Source organism: Ranitomeya imitator, chromosome 9 (genome assembly GCF_032444005.1).
Source record: "Ranitomeya imitator isolate aRanImi1 chromosome 9, aRanImi1.pri, whole genome shotgun sequence".
NCBI classification, from domain to species: Eukaryota; Metazoa; Chordata; class Amphibia; order Anura; family Dendrobatidae; genus Ranitomeya; species Ranitomeya imitator.
The window spans coordinates 93,823,131-93,840,476 of NC_091290.1; the positions used below are offsets into that span (position 1 = coordinate 93,823,131).

The 17,346-nt window shown below is 45.2% G+C and overlaps 1 protein-coding gene across 2 annotated transcripts in view; it reads left to right on the top strand.

Moving 5' to 3' along the window:
• Nucleotides 1-17,346, top strand: part of SYT9 (synaptotagmin 9) — a 2,320,100-nt gene that overhangs the window by 1,611,445 nt on the left and 691,309 nt on the right. For both annotated transcript variants that reach the window (XM_069740039.1, XM_069740040.1), the window contains exon 5: nt 1,615-1,786. In XM_069740039.1, coding sequence (XP_069596140.1) covers nt 1,615-1,786 — 172 coding nt within the window. The remainder of the gene's footprint in view (nt 1-1,614; nt 1,787-17,346) is intronic.

Sequence of the window (17,346 nt, forward strand, 5' to 3'; positions counted from 1 at the left end):
ACAATTGGAGCTAATTTTCCATTCAAAAAGTCAAATGGCGCGCCTTCCCTTCCGAGCCCTGCCGTGTGCCCAAACAGTGGTTTACCCCCACATATAAGGTATCGGCGTACTCGGGAGAAATTGCCCAACAAATTTTAGGATCCATTTTATCCTATTGCCCATGTGAAAATGAAAAAATTGAGGCGAAAAGAAATTTTTTGTGAAAAAAAAGTACTTTTTCATTTTTATAGATCAATTTGTGAAGCACCTGAGGGTTTAAAGTGCTCACTAGGCATCTAGATAAGTTCCTTGGGAGGTCCAGTTTCCAAATTGGGGTCACTTGTGGGGGAGCTCCAATGTTTAGGCACACAGGGGCTCTCCAAACGCGACATGGTGTCCGCTAACGATGGAGATAATTTTTCATTCAAAAAGTCAAATGGCGCTCCTTCCCTTCCGAGCCTTACCATGTGCCCAAACAGTGGTTTACCCCCACATGTGAGGTATCGGTTTACTCAGGAGAAATTGCCCAACAAATTTTAGGATCCATTTTATCCTGTTGTCCATGTGAAAATGAAAAAAATGAGGCTCACTATGCTCACTATGCATCTAGATAAGTTCATTGGGGTGTCTAGTTTCCAAAATGGGGTTACTTGTGGGGGAGCTCCAATTTTTAGGCACACGGGGGCTCTCCAAACGTGACATGGTGTCCGCTAAAGAGTGGAGCCAATTTTTCATTCAAAAAGTCAAATGGCGCTCCTTCCCTTCCAAGCCCTGCCGTGCGCCCAAACAGTAGTTTACCCCTACATATGAGGTATCAGCGTACTCAGGACAAATTGGACAACAACTTTCATGGTTCAGTTTCTCCTTTTACCATTGTGAAATCAAAAAAATTGTTGCTAAAAGATAATTTTTGTGACTAAAAAGTTAAATGTTCATTTTTTCCTTCCATGTTGCTTCTGCTGCTGTGAAGCACCTGAAGGGTTAATAAACTTCTTGCATGTAGTTTTGTGCACCTTGAGGGGTGCAGTTTTTAGAATGGTGTCACTTTTGGGTATTTTCAGCCATATAGACCCCGTAAACTGACTTCAAATGTGAGGTGGTCCCTAAAAAAAATGGTTTTGTAAATTTCGTTGTAAAAATGAGAAATCGCTGGTCAAATTTTAACCCTTATAACTTCCTAGCAAAAAAAAATGTTGTTTCCAAAATTGTGCTGATGTAAAGTATACATGTGGGAAATGTTATTTATTAACTATTTTGTGTCACATAACTCCCTGGTTTAACAGAATAAAAATTCAAATTGTGAAAATTGTGAAATTTTCAAAATTTTCGCCAAATTTCCGTTTTTATCACAAATAAACGCAAAATTTATTGCCCTAAATTTACCACTAACATGAAGCCCAATATGTCATGAAGAAACAATCTCAGAACCGCTAGGATCCGTTGAAGCGTTCCTGAGTTATTACCTCATAAAGGGACACTGGTCAGAATTGCAAAAAACGGCAAGGTCTTTAAGGTCAAAATAGGCTGGGTCATGAAGGGGTTAAAAAAACATTTTAAATGTAACATGCATTATAGCAGCTACTGTATTTACAGGAACTGAATAAATCTAACAACATTTATTTTTCATTTTCATAGATCCCTATGTGAAAGTGTCATTAATCTGTGATGGGAGGAGGTTGAAGAAAAGAAAAACATCTACAAAGAGAAATACATTAAATCCTGTTTACAATGAAGCCATAGTATTTGATGTCCCACCAGAAAACATTGATCAGATCAGCCTCTTAATAGCAGTGATGGATTACGACCGGTGAGTCAGTACCATACATTTTCAACAATTCCCAATGTTCTCTTTGCCATGTAGCACAGTTGTTCTCATTTGTTTGGATTTTTGTTATTCCATTGCTATAGTGGTTACATCTCCACCTTTTAACAGTATTCCCTTTTTAGCCCCTTAATGACCAGAGGTATTTTTAATTTTAGTTACATAGTTATTAAGGCTGAAGGGAGACTATAAGTCCATCTAGTTCAACCCATAGCCTAACCTAACATGCCCTAACATGTTGATCCAGAGGAAGGCAAAAAAAAACCCATGTGACAAAGAGTAAACTCTACCTTGGGGAAAAAAATTCCTTCCCGACTCCACTTACGGCAATCAGACTAGTTCCCTGGATCAACGCCCTATCAAGGAATCTAGTGTATATACCCTGTAACATTATACTTTTCTAGAAATGTATCCAGTCCCCTTTTAAATTTAAGTAATGAATCACTCATTACAACATCATACGGCAGAGAGTTCCATAGTCTACAGTAAAGAATCCGCATCTGTTATTATGCTTAAACCTTTTTTCCTCCAGACGTAGAGGATGCCCCCTTGTCCCTGTGTCAGGTCTTTGATAAAAAAAGATCATCACAAAGGTCTATGTACTGTCCCCTCATATATTTATACATTAACATAAGATCACCCCTTTGTCTTCGTTTTTCCAAACTAAATAGCCCCAAGTGTAATAACCTATCTTGGTATTGCAGACCCCCCAGTCCTCTAATAACCTTGGTCGCTTTTTGCACCTGCTCCAGTTCAGCTATGTCTTTCTTATACACCGGAGACCAGAACTGTGCACAGTATTCTAAGTGTGGTCGAACTAGTGACTTGTATAGAGGCAAAATTATGTTCTCCTCATGAGCATCTATGCCTCTTTTAATGCATTCCATTATTTTATTTGCCTTTGTAGCAGCTGCCTGACACTGGCCACTGAATATGAGTTTGTCATCCACCCATACACCCAGGTCTTTTTCATTGACGGATTTGCCTAGATTTTTAGAATTAAGCACATAATTATACATCTTATTACTTCTACCCAAGTGCATGGCGCATGACCTTACATTTATCCCCAGTAAATCTCATTTGCCATTTATCAGCCCAAGCTTCTAGTTTACATAAATCATCCTGTAATATAAAATTGTCCTCCCATGTATTGATTACCTTGCAGAGTTTAGTGTCATCTGCAAATATTGAAATTCTACTCTGAATGCCCCCTACAAGGTCATTAATAAATATGCTAAAAAGAAGAGGGCCCAACACTGACCCCTGTGGTACCCCACTGCTAACCGCTACCCAGTCTGAGTGTTTTCGTTTTTTGCTCCCCTTCTTCTCATAGCCATGCATTTTTAGTTTTTCTGTCAAAATGACCATGTGAGGGCTTGTTTTTTGCGAGACCAGTTGTACTTTTGAACAACACCATTGGGAAAAAAACGGAAACATGTTATAGGGTCTTTTTTATTTACTGTAAGTGTTGAAAAAAATTCCAAAGTTTGTAAAAAAAAAAAAAAAAAACATTGCGCCATTTTCCCATACCCATAGCATCTCCAATTTCCAGGTCGTCCCCCTGACAGCACATTGGAGGACGTCCTCCTCCTCCTTGCAGGGACAGGAAATACAACACGAGAGGTTAAAAGGTCCCACTCCACCCCCTTTCCCTCAGTGTTTTTCCTGTCCCTGCATGGAGGGACACACGAGAGGAGGCAGCGCTATACAGCGTGAAGACTCACCAGTCCGGGGGGCTCGGGGAATCGTGCGGCTAACGCCAATATCCTTCCCCCGCAATACTAAGCCCCAGGCAGAAACTTCCCGGTGGGGAGTCCCTCTGCCAAGAGACCAGTCGGGCTCCTGGGTTGAACCGCTTTCTCCCAAGGGGGGGCTCTTGGTTCGGGCGTCAGGAGAAGAGGCGCCGCAGGGAGGAGGATCCGGCGCCGGCAGCAGGAGCAGCATGCATTCCACAGTGTGGAACACGGAAGTAAGATCCTTATACCAGGCAGTGCTTCTGGTGTCAGCGCAGGCAAGGTGACGTCAGATCCGGGGGAGGTGGCATCTCGGCGTGCGTTCCACCTTGTGGAACGCGGAAGTAAGCATTTTTAAGGGCGCAAAAAAGCTCAGGGCACTCGCAAACTGTCATCCAACGCTTCTTCTGGTGTAAGAGAGCACCGGAGTGAATCTCTGGAGAATATTTCGGCGGCAGGACACAGAAGTTCGTGGGGTCCGTGCTAGCAGGCTGCTGCAAAATGCCGGAGACTAAGGGTGAGTGCAGCAGAAGCTGCTATATCCCTTATTTGTGTGGGAGATCACATATTTATAATGGCATCTCTCCACAGAAGATATGGAGAACAGAAATGAGGAGACGGGGTAAGTGCGCAGTGCGCAGAGTACATATATACGCCTGCACACACACTGAGCCGTTCTTATTCTTATATTTAGGATAAAGAGGCCACTCAGACTCCCCTCCCTCAGACAAAAAAGTCTGGCAAAGTGTTAACAAAATCTAAGAGGTACTCTATATGTAATGTGAAGCTTTCAGAAACATACAAGAAAGCTCTCTGCAGCTCTTGTATTAAGAAGATTGTCAGAGATGAACAACCATCAATGTTATCTGAGATGAGGAGTATAATCCGGGAAGAGGTCCAGAATTCCTTGGCTTCAATGTCTCAACGGGACGTGTACAGTCCGGGCCCGGCTCGTAAGAGACCAAGAAGGGATCCAGAACAAGAAGATCAGGATGGTTCATCAGAAGCGGAATCAGAATACAGAGGTTCTGATCAAGAAGAAGGAGAATTGCCAATGGAAGAACAGGAAGGAAAAAGGTATTACTTTCCAGTAGAAGACACAGAAGAGCTGGTTCAGGCGGTCAGACGTACTATGCAAATGAAAAAAGATCCACGTCCGAGATCTAGACAAGACCAGATGTTTGGAGGGCTCACATATCAGGAACAGTGTTCCCGGAGAGTGAGCATATTCGTCAGATGATATCACACGAATGGAAAGATGCGGAACGAAGATTGGTGATGTCCAGAGAGTTTAAAAACCGTCTCCCGTTCGATCCAGAAGAGATCAAGACATGGGAAGAAATTCCTAAAGTGGATGTCCCTATAGCCAAGGTTGCAAAGAAAACATCCATACCTTTTGAGGATTCATCTAGTCTCAAGGATGCAATGGACCGCAAGGCGGATATCCTTTTACGTCGAGCCTGGGAGACCTCAGCAGCTTTAATAAAGACTAACATCGCAGCCACGTCCATAGCAAGATCCATGTTCCTGTGGATGGAACAATTGGAAGAACATTTAATTAATAAAACTCCACGGGCGGATATAATTGCTTCTCTGCCTATCATAAAGTCAGCCACGGCCTTTATGGCGGACACATCGGCTGAATCTGTTACATTTGCGGCTAGAAATAGCTCCTTGTCCAATGCAACCCGAAGGGCTATTTGGCTTAGATCTTGGTCGGGGGATAATGCATCCAAAAATAAATTATGTGCCATTCCATTCACAGGTTCCAGAATATTTGGTCAGGCTTTAGATGACATTCTAGAGTCAGCAGCTGACAGTAAAAAAGGGTTCCCTGAGGATAAACCCAGGAAATTTCAGCCCTTTCGGAGAAGACCTCTTCCCCCCCTCCCCTCCGCAGACAACCGGAATATAGAGAGCAATGGAGATCAGGCAGAGGAACCTTCAGGGGTTCCTACGCTCAGAACAGAAGGGGAAGAAATTCCTTGTTCGGTTCAGGCTATAGACCAAGGAAACAAAGACGCCATAGGTATAGGCGGGAGACTAAGCCTCCTTCCGACTGGAGTCGGATCTCCGACAACAGTTATGTCCTCAAGATAATCTCAGAGGGTTACAGAATAGAGCTAATTTCCCGCGTACCACAAAGGTGTATCACATCAACAGTGGTAGCTACAAATTCCCCTATGTTCACAGACCTACAAAATCTGTTCGACTCATAGTTCGGGTTCCTTCTCCAGAAATAGGCACAGGTCACTATTTTTCTCTATTTTCAATTCCAAAGCCGTCAGGGGAATCCCATACAATAATAAATTTGAAACCTCTGAACGTATTCATCAAATACAAACGATTCAGAATGGAATCAATCAGGTCAACCATTCACCTTATAAACAAGGATTCAGTAATGTGCACTCTCGATCTGAAGAGTGCGTATTATCAGGTTCCGATACATCCCTCATCTCAGGAGCTACTGAGATTCTCGGTGAGATTCCCAGACCAAACCTGCCACTTCCAATTTCAATGCCTCCCATTCGGTCTAGCATCTGCCCCAAGAATTTTCACGAAATTGGTAGCAGAGGTAGTGGCTTTCCTAAGAAACCAAGGAATAACAATAATTCCATACTTGGACGATTTTCTGGTTGTGGCACGAACAAAGGACATTCTGCTGCAACACAAAGATCGGGTCATAGCAGTATTGGAACAACTAGGATGGGTGGTAAACCGGGAAAAGTCACATCTAAGGCCAGAATCCCGGAAAATATTTCTAGGAGTACTCTTGGATTCTACAACCAGACAATCCTTCTTACCAAGGGACAAACGAACCTCAATAAAGAAGATGATTTTAGAGTTCCAAAGAAGTGCAGTTACGATAAGAACGGCCACGAAGGTCTTGGTGAACATGACAGCTTGCATCCCGTGTGTCAGATGGGCTCAGGCTCACTCAAGACCATTACAAGAACAAGTACTCACGGTATGGGATCGTTGTCGTTCATCATTAGACAAAAAGCTATAGCTATCAATGAAGGTAAGAAGATCGCTACGATGGTGGACTCAGGACTACAATCTAAGAATGGGCGTCTCTTGGATATCAACCCCTTGCGTGGTAATCACCACGGACGCAAGTCCGTGGGGATGGAGAGCGCACTTGGGAGGAAAACTCTTTCAGGACAAGTGGCCCGAAGACATCAGTCAGATGTCGTCAAATTACAGAGAACTATACGCAGTTCGGGAAGCTCTCAGAAGAAACCGTTCACGCCTAAAGGACAAACACGTAAAAATCCTATCCGACAACATGACAGCGGTATCCTTTTTGAGACATCAGGGAGGTTCCAGACACAAGGCGCTTCAAGATCTAGCGCAAAGAATATTTGCCTGGGCAGAAAACGTGGTCCTGTCAATAACAGCAGTGCATCTAGAAGGATTCCAGAACATACTAGCAGACTATCTAAGCAGAAGGAAAGTTTGTCCAACCGAATGGGAACTAAATCAAGAAATGTTCCAGATACTTTGCCACCGTTGGGGAACTCCCAGGATAGATTTATTTGCCACAAGGAAAAATTCGAAGGTGCCCAGATTTTATTCCCTCAACCCTTCAGACATGCCGGAAGCAGTCGACGCCTTAAGTCAAACATGGAACGAACCTCTGTCTTATGCGTTTCCCCCAATAGCACTTATTCCAGTAGTGCTCAGGAAGATTCAAGAAGACCAGGCATTAGTGCTGACGATTGTACCATTTTGGCCAAAGTGAAGTTGGTTCCCATTATTGGGAGTCATGACAACGGAAGACCCTATCAAACTCCCGTTATGGAAGGATATCATTCATCAAGGGCCCGTTTTACACCAAGACCCGGAGAGATTACATCTATCAGCATGGATCCTGAGAGGGACATCTTGAAATCCAGAGGTCTTTCAGATGAAGTAATTACAACCATCCAGGCTAGTAGCAAGCCTGTGACCTCAGCCATCTACCACAAGATATGGAAAAAATTTTGTATGGAAAGTGGCAGGTCGGCCGTGATTCCGGGAGCCTTAGATGTTCCTAGAGTCTTAAATTTTTTACAGGCAGGCTTTAACTTGGGGCTCAGGCCAAGTACGATTAAAGTCCAGATCTCGGCCCTCAGTACTTTCTTGGATTATCCATTGGCCTCCCACCCCTGGATAATTAGATTTGTGAAAGCCATCCAGAGATTATGGCCTACCTTAAGACAGCTAGCTCCTACATGGGACTTAAATCTGGTCCTCAGGGCTCTATGTAAAAATCCTTATACTCTTGAGGAGGACATGCCTATTTCAATACGTACCTGGAAGATGGCCTTCCTAGTAGCGATTACAACAGCTAAACGCGTAGGGAAAATTCAGGCCCTATCAATTAAGGATCCATATCTTCACGTCCGAGAGGACCATATAATCCTAAAATTAGATCCAGCTTTTATCCCTAAAATAGCCTCAGTTAAAAATCAAGACCAGGAAATAATTTTACCTTCCTTTTGTGAGAACCCTTCTAATGAAAAAGAACAGGCTTTACACTCCCTTGATGTTAGGCAGGCAGTATTAAACTATCTAGAGGCCACTAGCTCCTGGAGGAAAGATTCTAATCTTTTTATTCTATTTGGGGGTAAGAATAAAGGTAAAAAAGCTTCCACGGCTTCAATAGCTAGATGGATCACGACTATAATTTCAAAAGCCTACTCATCAGAAGGGATAGCTTGCCCAACAGGGATTAAAGCACACTCTACTAGGGCTGTTTCAGCATCATGGGCTGAGCGTGCAGGAGCGTCCCTAGATCAGATTTGCAAGGCCGCATCTTGGGCCAAGGTAAACACGTTCTGTAAGCACTATAAACTAGATGTAGTAGCAGCTCAGCAGACGTCTTATGGGAGAAAAGTTCTCCAAGCAGTTGTCCCACCGTAAACGAGGTTTTCTTTGGTATTCTCCAATGTGCTGTCAGGGGATGTCCTGGAAAATGGGTATTATACCTACCGATAATTCGGTTTCCAGGAGTCCATCCTGACAGCACCGTTATTTCCCCCCTATGTATGCCAGAATATATTTGGTTAATAAAGTTTTCAAAGTATATCTATCCATGGTGTGGTACTTGTCAAAACACTGAGGGAAAGGGGGTGGAGTGGGACCTTTTAACCTCTCGTGTTGTATTTCCTGTCCCTGCAAGGAGGAGGAGGACGTCCTCCAATGTGCTGCCAGGATGGACTCCTGGAAACCGAATTATCGGTAGGTATAATACCCATTTTTTGTTATCTGGGGTTGAATGAGGTATTATTTTTTGCATGCTGAGCTTGTGTTTTTAATGATATCATTTTAGTGCAGTTACAATCTTTTGATCACCCATTATTGCATTTTAATGCAATGTTGCAGCGACCAAAAAATCGTCATTCTGGCGTTTTGACTTTTTTCCTCTTTACGCCATTTAGCAATTGGGTTAATTTTTTTATATTAATAGATCAGACGATTCTGAATGCGGCAAACCAAATATTTGTTTATTTGTTTTTTTTATTGTTTTAATTTGAATGGGGCGAAAGCGGTGTGATTTGAACCATTTTTTAAATTTTTTAAATATTTTGAAAAACTTTTTTTTATTACTTTCTGCATGCTTCAATAGTTTCGATGGGAGACTAGAAGCTGCAGTACTTTTATCAGCTCTGCTATACACAAACGATGATCTAATTGCCTGTTTGTAGGCAACCTCTGATTGTCATGCCGATCCATCGGTGACCCGCGATTATGTGACGGGGTCACCGATGGGCGGGATTTTAGAGATGCTTCCGGTAAGCGCGAGTTAAATGCTGCTTTAAGAATTTGACAGCCGCATTTAACTAGTTAACACCCCCAAGTGGATCGCGATTTCTCCCGCGACTGTTACAGGCACATGTTAGCATAAATCAGCTGACATGTGCCTGGAAAGGCGCGGGCTCAGCACTGGAGCCCGCATCAAGGAAGGGGAGTCCGACATCAGAAAAAGGTTAATTAAGGAAGCACTCCCATAAAAGTTTTTATCCTTTTTGATATATTGCCATTACTACATTATATAGCACTGTGTACTTACAATTAGAGTTGAGTGACTTTTACTTTTTTCGGATCGAGTCGGGTTTCGCAAAACCCGACTTTGTCAAAAGTCGGGTCGGGTGAAATCGGACGATTATTTTGAAAAATCGGGGGCCGACTGAAACATGAAGCCCAATGCAAGTCAATGGGGAATCCAAGTCGGCAGTGAGTGGAGGACAGGAAAACACCTACAGTGCCCATTTTAATGCCAAAAACTTAAATTCTTATTAATTAAGCTTGTCAATCTTAATTTACTTTATAATAATAGTTAGGCATTGAAAACTGGGGGTCATTTGGCTAAAGCTGTGGGGGGGGGGGGGGGCGGCTCAAGATTTTCGTGGGCCCAGGAAAAGCGGAATTCGTCACGGCGGTGGAGCAGGGAGAGGTAAGTATTTCAACTTTGCAAGTGTTGTGATCCTGAGAAAGCAGGGGGGCCCACTCGTTGGCACTGGCACAGGGCCCCTCATAGTACGGCGGTGTGTTTGATGGCGGGTGGCGCCTCCCACAGGCAGAGACACTTTTGCGTACCATGAAGGGCCCTGAGCCAGTGACGTCGCCAACGAGTATGCCCCCCACCTGATGAAGGAACCTGCACTTTCATCTGCACCTTCCTCTTTGTCCCCGTGTAAGGTGGTATAGTATGCGGGAAGGAGACCTTACTTTTAGCAGGGTCAGATTCTTGCTGTGTAGAGTGCAAGGGGAATGTAGTGGTCTGGGTCAATGTACCAGCAAACTCATGTAGCAGTGGCAGGGCAATGGGCAGGATGAGGAGGAAACACAGATATAGGCCCAAATAATAAAGTAGGCTAAATGCAGTTCAAAATTGGTAACAGGACTAAACAGGCGACATTGCTTTGGTCAGTGGAGGAAAACTGTAATGAGTGGCAGACAGTTAGTAGGCCCAAATAAGAAAGTAGGCTAAATGCAGTTAAAAAATGGTAACAAGACTAAACAGGCGGCATTGCTTTGTTCAGTGGAGGACAACTGTAATGAGTGGCAGACAGTTAGTAGGCCCAAATAAGAAAGTAGGCTAAATGCAGTTCAAAATTGGTAACAGGACTAAACAGGCGGCATAGCTTTGTTCAGTGGAGGACAACTGTAATGAGTGGCAGACACAGTTAGTAGGCAAAAAAAATTAATTGGGCGAAATGTCTGCCAAATAATTGTTCATAAATTAACAGGTGGCATAGCTCTTTCTGAGAGCACACTAGCAGCAGGGCAAGCGAGCTCCTGTAATGCATATTCTGCCAATTGAGGCCAGGTGTCTATTTTAGATGCCCAGTAATCAAAGGGGAATGACCTGTGAGGCAGAACATCGATAAGGGAGGAAAAGTAGTTCGTAACCATAGTGGACAAATGCTGTCTCCTGTCACTTTGAATCGATGTCAGCAGTACCTGTCGTGTCAGCGGTCATTGTGAAATCTCGCCACAACCTGGTCATAAAACCTCTCTGTCCAACGCCACTTCGGATTTGTGCACCTCTTACACCTCTGCCATGCTGCCCCCTACGGCTCGTGTGAGAACCATCACCGCCGCTGTGTGCTGGGAATGCCTGAACCAAACGGTTTACAAGAGTTGCTTGTTTGGTAGCCAATATTTGCTCAAGGTTCTCATGTGGCATGATATTTTGTAATTTTCCTTTATATCGTGGATCCAGGAGGCAGGCCAACCAGTAATCGTCATCGGTCATCATTTTGATAATGCGGGGGTCCCTTTTTAGGATATGCAAGGCATACTCAGCCATGTGGGCCAATGTTCCAGGTGTTAATTCACTGCTTGTGCTGGGCTGAGGAGCACTTTCTTGCAAATCAACATCACTTGTGTCCCTCAAAAACCCTGTACCTGACCTTGCAACGCCACCAGTTTCTATTGCCCCTGAGACCATCCTCCTCCCATAAATATTTATATCCATCATCCTCCTCCTCCTCCTCCTCCTCTTCATCCTTCACCTCATCTAGGAGAGTTCCCTGAGCAGACAATGGCTGACTGTCATCAAGGCTTCCCTTCTCCTCAGCTGCAGACACCAGCTCCTTAATGTGCATCAAACTTTGCATCAGCAGACGCATTAGTGGGATGCTCATGCTTATGATGGCGTCATCTGCACTTACCAGCCATGTGCATTCCTCAAATCACTGAAGGACTTGACAGAGGTCTTGTAGCTTCGACCACTGCACACCAGACAACTCCATGTCTGCCATCCAATTACCTGCCCTTGTATGTGTATCCTCCCACAAATTAATTACAGCACGCCTCTGTTCGCACAGCCTTTGAACCATGTGCAGTGTGGAGTTCCACCTTGTTGCAACACCGATTATTAGGCGGTGCTGGGGAAGATTCAGCGATCACTGATGGTTCAGCATAATGCTGGAGTGTACGGGCGACCGGCGGATGTGCGAGCAAAGTCTTCGCACCTTCAGGAGCAGAGCTGGTAACTCCAGATAATTTTTGAGGGAGCACTGCACCACCAGGTTCAAGGTGTGAGCCAGGCAAGGTATGTGTTTAAGTTCTGAAAGGGCTATGGCAGCCATAAAATCCCTTCCGTTATCACTGACTACCTTGCCTGCCTCAAGATTTACACTGCCCAGCCATGACTGACTTAGTTGCTGCAAGTACTCAACCAGTACTTCCGTGGTGGGTCTGTTGTTGCCCAAACACTTCATTTGTAACACAGCCTGCTGACTCTTAGCACTAGCTGTTCGATAAAGGGACACCTCGTGTGCAACACTGGCAGCTGCGGATGTAGTGGTTGTGCGACTGCGCTCTGTGGACAAGCTTTCGCTTCTGGAGGAGGAGGAGGAGGGGTGGTGAACGCCTACAGCCAACTGTTTCCTAGACCGTGGGCTAGGCAGAACTGTCCCACTATGGCTGTCCCCTGTGGATCCTGCATCCACCACATTAACCCAGTGCGCCGTGATTTACACATAACGTCTTTAGCCATGCCTACTGGTCCATGCATCTGTTGTGAGGTGCACCTTTCCACTGACTGATTGCCTCAGTGCATGGACAATGCGGTCTTTGACGTGCTGGTGGAGGGCTGGGATGGCTTTTCTCGCAAAGAAGTGTCGACTGGGTAGGTCATAGCGTGGTAGTGCGTAGGCCATCAGGTCTTTGAAAGCTTTGCTTTCAACCAACCGGTAGGCCATAATCTCTAACGAGATTAGTATAGCAATGTGGGCGTAAAAACCCTGTGTATGTGGATGAGAGGATGAGTACTTCCTTTTCCTAACGAGAGTCTCTTGTAGGGTGAGCTGTACTGGAGAGCTGCATATGGTGGGATTAGCGGTGGAGGACATGGCGGATTGAGAGAGGGTTGGTGATGGTATTCTTGATGTTGGCCTACATACAGTGTTTCCTACCAATAACGTTGTGATTCCCTGACTGCTTTGACATTGCGACAATACCTCCACATTTGCAGCTGGTGGTGTCCTTTCCGGTGGGCTTACAGTGAGGGAAGCAATGTAGCGTTGCTGACTACCTTCATTCTGAGCAGGTGTACCAAACGTACAGGACGTTTGGTAGTTAGTCCAGGCTTGCAAGTGCATGCTGGTTAAATGTCTAAGCATGCACGTTGTATTTAAATTTTGAAGATTCTTACCTCTGCTAATGGTCTTTGAGCATTTCTTACAGATAACTTTTGACTGATCATTCCAATCTTGGTTAAAAAATTGCCACACTACACTCTTCCTACTATGGAATACCTTTCCTGGCATTGCACGCTGTGCTACTTTCACCGGATGGCCACGCTGTCCTAAAACTGTTTTAGTTTTTGACAAACGTTTTTGGCCTGATACGGGCCTGCCAAAAGACAGCTGTTGCAATGTAGATGACTGCTGCGGATCATACTACTCCGCTTCTGAGCTACTGGCAGTGGCACCCTCTTCCCCCAATGGCTGCCAATCTGGGTCAACAACTGGGTCATCTATACCTACTCTTCAATGTCATGTGCATCTTCCTCTGTGTCACCGTGTAAGGTGCTATAGCGTTCGGGACAGGGCACCATAGTCTCACTCATCAGGGTCAGATTCTGGCTCAGTACACTGCGAGGGCAATGTAGTGATCTGAGTCAATGGAACAGCATAATAATCTAGCTGTGGCTGTTAGGGTTGAGCGACTTTTACTTTTTTAGGGTCGAGTCGGGTTTCGCGAAACCCGACTATCTCATAAGTCGAGTCAAGTGAAAACGGCCGATTATGACGAAAAGTTGGGGATCGACTGAAACACGAAACCCAATGCAAGTCAATGGGGAAGCATAGTCGGCAGTGAGTGGAGGCCAGGAAAACACCTACAGTGCCCATTTTAATGGCAAAAACATCCATTCTTGTTACTGAAGCTTGTAATAATAGTTAGGCATTGGAAATTGGGGGCCATTTGGGTAAAGTTGTGGGGGGTAGGGCTGGTTCAAGTATTTAGTGGGCCAAGGAAACGTGGACCATGTCACGGCAGTGGAGCAGGGAGAGGTAAGTATTTCAACATTGCAAGTGCTGTGATCCTGAGCAAGCAGGGGATGGCCCACTCGTTCGCATTGGCACGGGCGCAGGGCCCCTCAAAGTACGACGTTGTGGTTGCACGGCGGGGGCGCCTCCCACCGGTAGCGACACTTTTGCGTACTATGATGGGCCCTGTGCCAGTGACGTCGCCAACGAGTATTCCCCCCGCCTGATGAAGGAACCTGCACTTTCATCTGCACCTTCCTCTTTGTCCCCGTGTAAGTGGTATAGTATGCGGGAAGGGGAACCTGACTTTCAGCAGGGTCACATTCTGGCTGTGTAGCGTGCAAAGGGAATGTAGCGGTCTGGGTCTGTTTACTACTGCTACCAATTTTGAACTGCATTTAGCCTACTTACTACACTGGTACCAGCAGACTCATCTAGCACTGGCTGGGCAATGGGCAGGATGAAGAGGAAAAACAGAAATACGCCTAAATAATAAAGTGGGCTAAATGCAGTTCAAAATTGGTAACAGGACTAACCAGGCGGCATTGCTTTGTTCAGTGGAGGACAACTGTAATGATAGGCTGACAAAGTGAGTAGGCCCAAATCAGTAAGTAGGCTAAATGCAGTTCAAAATTGGTAGCAGTAGTAAACAGGTGGCACTGCTTTGTTCCCACTGCAGTTGTTCCATTAAAAAACTATTTAACGAGAGCCTAAAGATTGAAGCTCAGGAAAGGCAACCTGGAGAACACCTTGAAGGGGCAGACACTGTTACTAGGCCCCAACCAAATTAGCAGCCCCACTGCAGTTGTTCCATTCAAAAACTATTTGACGAGAGCCTGAAGATTGAAGCTCAGGAAAAGCAACCTGGAGAACACCTTGGAGCGGCAGACACTGTTACTAGGCCCCAACCAAGCTAGAAGCCCCACTGCAATTGTTCCATTGCAAAACTATTTAACGAGAGCCTGAAGATTAAAGCTCAGGAAAGGCAACCTAGAGAACACCTTGGAGTGGCAGACACTGTTACTAGGCCCCAACCAAACTAGTAGCCCCACTGCAGTTGTTCCATTAAAAAACTATTTAACGAGAGCCTGAAGATTGAAGCTCAGGAAAGGCAACCTGGTGAACATCTTGGAGCGCCAGACACTGTTACTAGGCCCCAACCAAACTAGAAGCCCCACTGCAGTTGTTCCATTCAAAAAGTATTTAACTAGAGCCTGAAGATTGAAGCTCAGGAAAGGCAACCTGGAGAACACCTTGGAGCGGCAGACACTGTTAGTAGGCCCCAACCAAACTAGTAGCATCAATGCATTTGTTCCATTTAACAACTATTTAACGAGAGCCTGAAGATCGAAGCTCAGGAAAGGCAACCTGGAGAACACCTTGGAACGGCAGACACTCTTAGTAGGCCCCAACCAAACTAGTAGCCCCACTGCAGTTGTTCCATTTAACAACTATTTATTGAGAGCCTGAAGATTGAAGCTCAGGAAAAGCAAGCTGGAGAACACCTTGGAGCGGCAGACACTGTTAGTAGGCCCCAACCAAACTAGTAGCCCCACTGCAGTTGTTCCATTTAAAAACTATTTGACGAGAGCCTGAAGATTGAAGCTCAGGAAAGGCAACCTGGAGAACACCTTGAAGCGGCAGACACTTTTACTAGGCCTCAACCAAATTAGCAGCCAAACTGCAGTTGTTCCATTTAAAAACTATTTAACGAGAGCCTGAAGATTGAAGCTCAGGAAAGGCAACCTGGAGAACACCTTGGAGCGGCAGACACTGTTGGTAGGCCCCAACCAAACTAGTAGCCCCACTGCAGTTGTTCCATTAAAAAACTATTTAACTATTTAACGAGAGCCTGAAGATCGAAGCTCAGGAAAGGCAACCTGGAGAACACCTTGGAGCGGCAGACGCTGTTAGTAGGCCCCAACCAAACTAGTAGCCCCACTGCAGTTGTTCCATTAAAAAACTATTTGACGAGAGCCTGAAGATCGAAGCTCAGGAAAGGCAACGAGGAGAACATGTTGGAGCGGCAGACACTTTTAGTAGGCCGCAACCAAACTAGTAGCATCAATGCATTTGTTCCATTTAAGAACTATTTGACGAGAGCCTGAAGATCGAAGCTCAGGAAAGGCAACCTGGAGAACACCTTGGAGCGACAGAAACTGTTAGTAGGCCCCAACCAAACCAGTAGCCCCACTGCAGTTGTTCCATTTAAAAACTATTTCACGAGAGCCTGAAGATCGAAGCTCAGGAAAGGCAACCTGGAGAACAGCTTGGAGCGGCAGACACTGTTACTAGGCCCCAACCAAAGTAGTAGCCCCAATGCAGTTGTTACATTAAAAAACTATTTAACGAGAGCCTGAAGATTGAAGCTCAGGAAAGGTAACCTGGAGAACACCTTGGAGTGGCAGACACTGTTAGTAGGCCCCAACCAAACTAGTAGCTCCACTGCAGTTGTTCCATTAAAAAACTATTTAATGAGCGCCTGAAGATTGAAGCTCAGGAAAGGCAACCTGAAGAGCACCTTGGAGCAGCAGACACTGTTACTAGGCCCCAACCAAACTAGTAGCCCCACTGCAGTTGTTCTATTAAAAAACTATTTAACGAGAGCCTGAAGATCGAAGCTCAGGAAAGGCAACCAGGAGAACACCGTGGAGGTGCAGACACTGTAAGTAGGCCCCAACCAAACTAGTAGCCCCACTGCAGTTGTTCCACTAAAAAACGATTTAACGAGAGCCTGAAGATTGAAGCTCAGGAAAGGCAACCTTAAGAACACCTTGGAGCGGCAGACACTGTTAGTAGGACCCAACCAAACTAGTAGCCCCACTGCAGTTGTTCTATTAAAAAACTATTTAACGAGAGCCTGAAGATCGAAGCTCAGGAAAGGCAACCAGGAGAACACCTTGGAGGTGCAGACACTGTAAGTAGGCCCCAACCAAACTAGTAGCCCCACTGCAGTTGTTCCACTAAAAAATGATTTAACGAGAGCCTGAACATTGAAGCTCAGGAATGGCAACCTGGAGAACACCTTGGAGCGGCAGACACTGTTAGTAGGACCCAACCAAACTAGTAGCCCCACTGCAGTTGTTCCACTAAAAAACTATTTAACGAGAGCCTGAAGATTGAAGCTCAGGAAAGGTAACCTGGAGAACACCTTGGAGTGGCAGACACAGTTAGTAGGCCCCAACCAAACTAGTAGCTCCACTGCAGTTGTTCCATTAAAAAACTATTTAATGAGAGCCTGAAGATTGAAGCTCAGGAAAGGCAACCTGGAGAGCACCTTGGAGCAGCAGACACTGTTACTAGGCCCCAACCAAACTAGTAG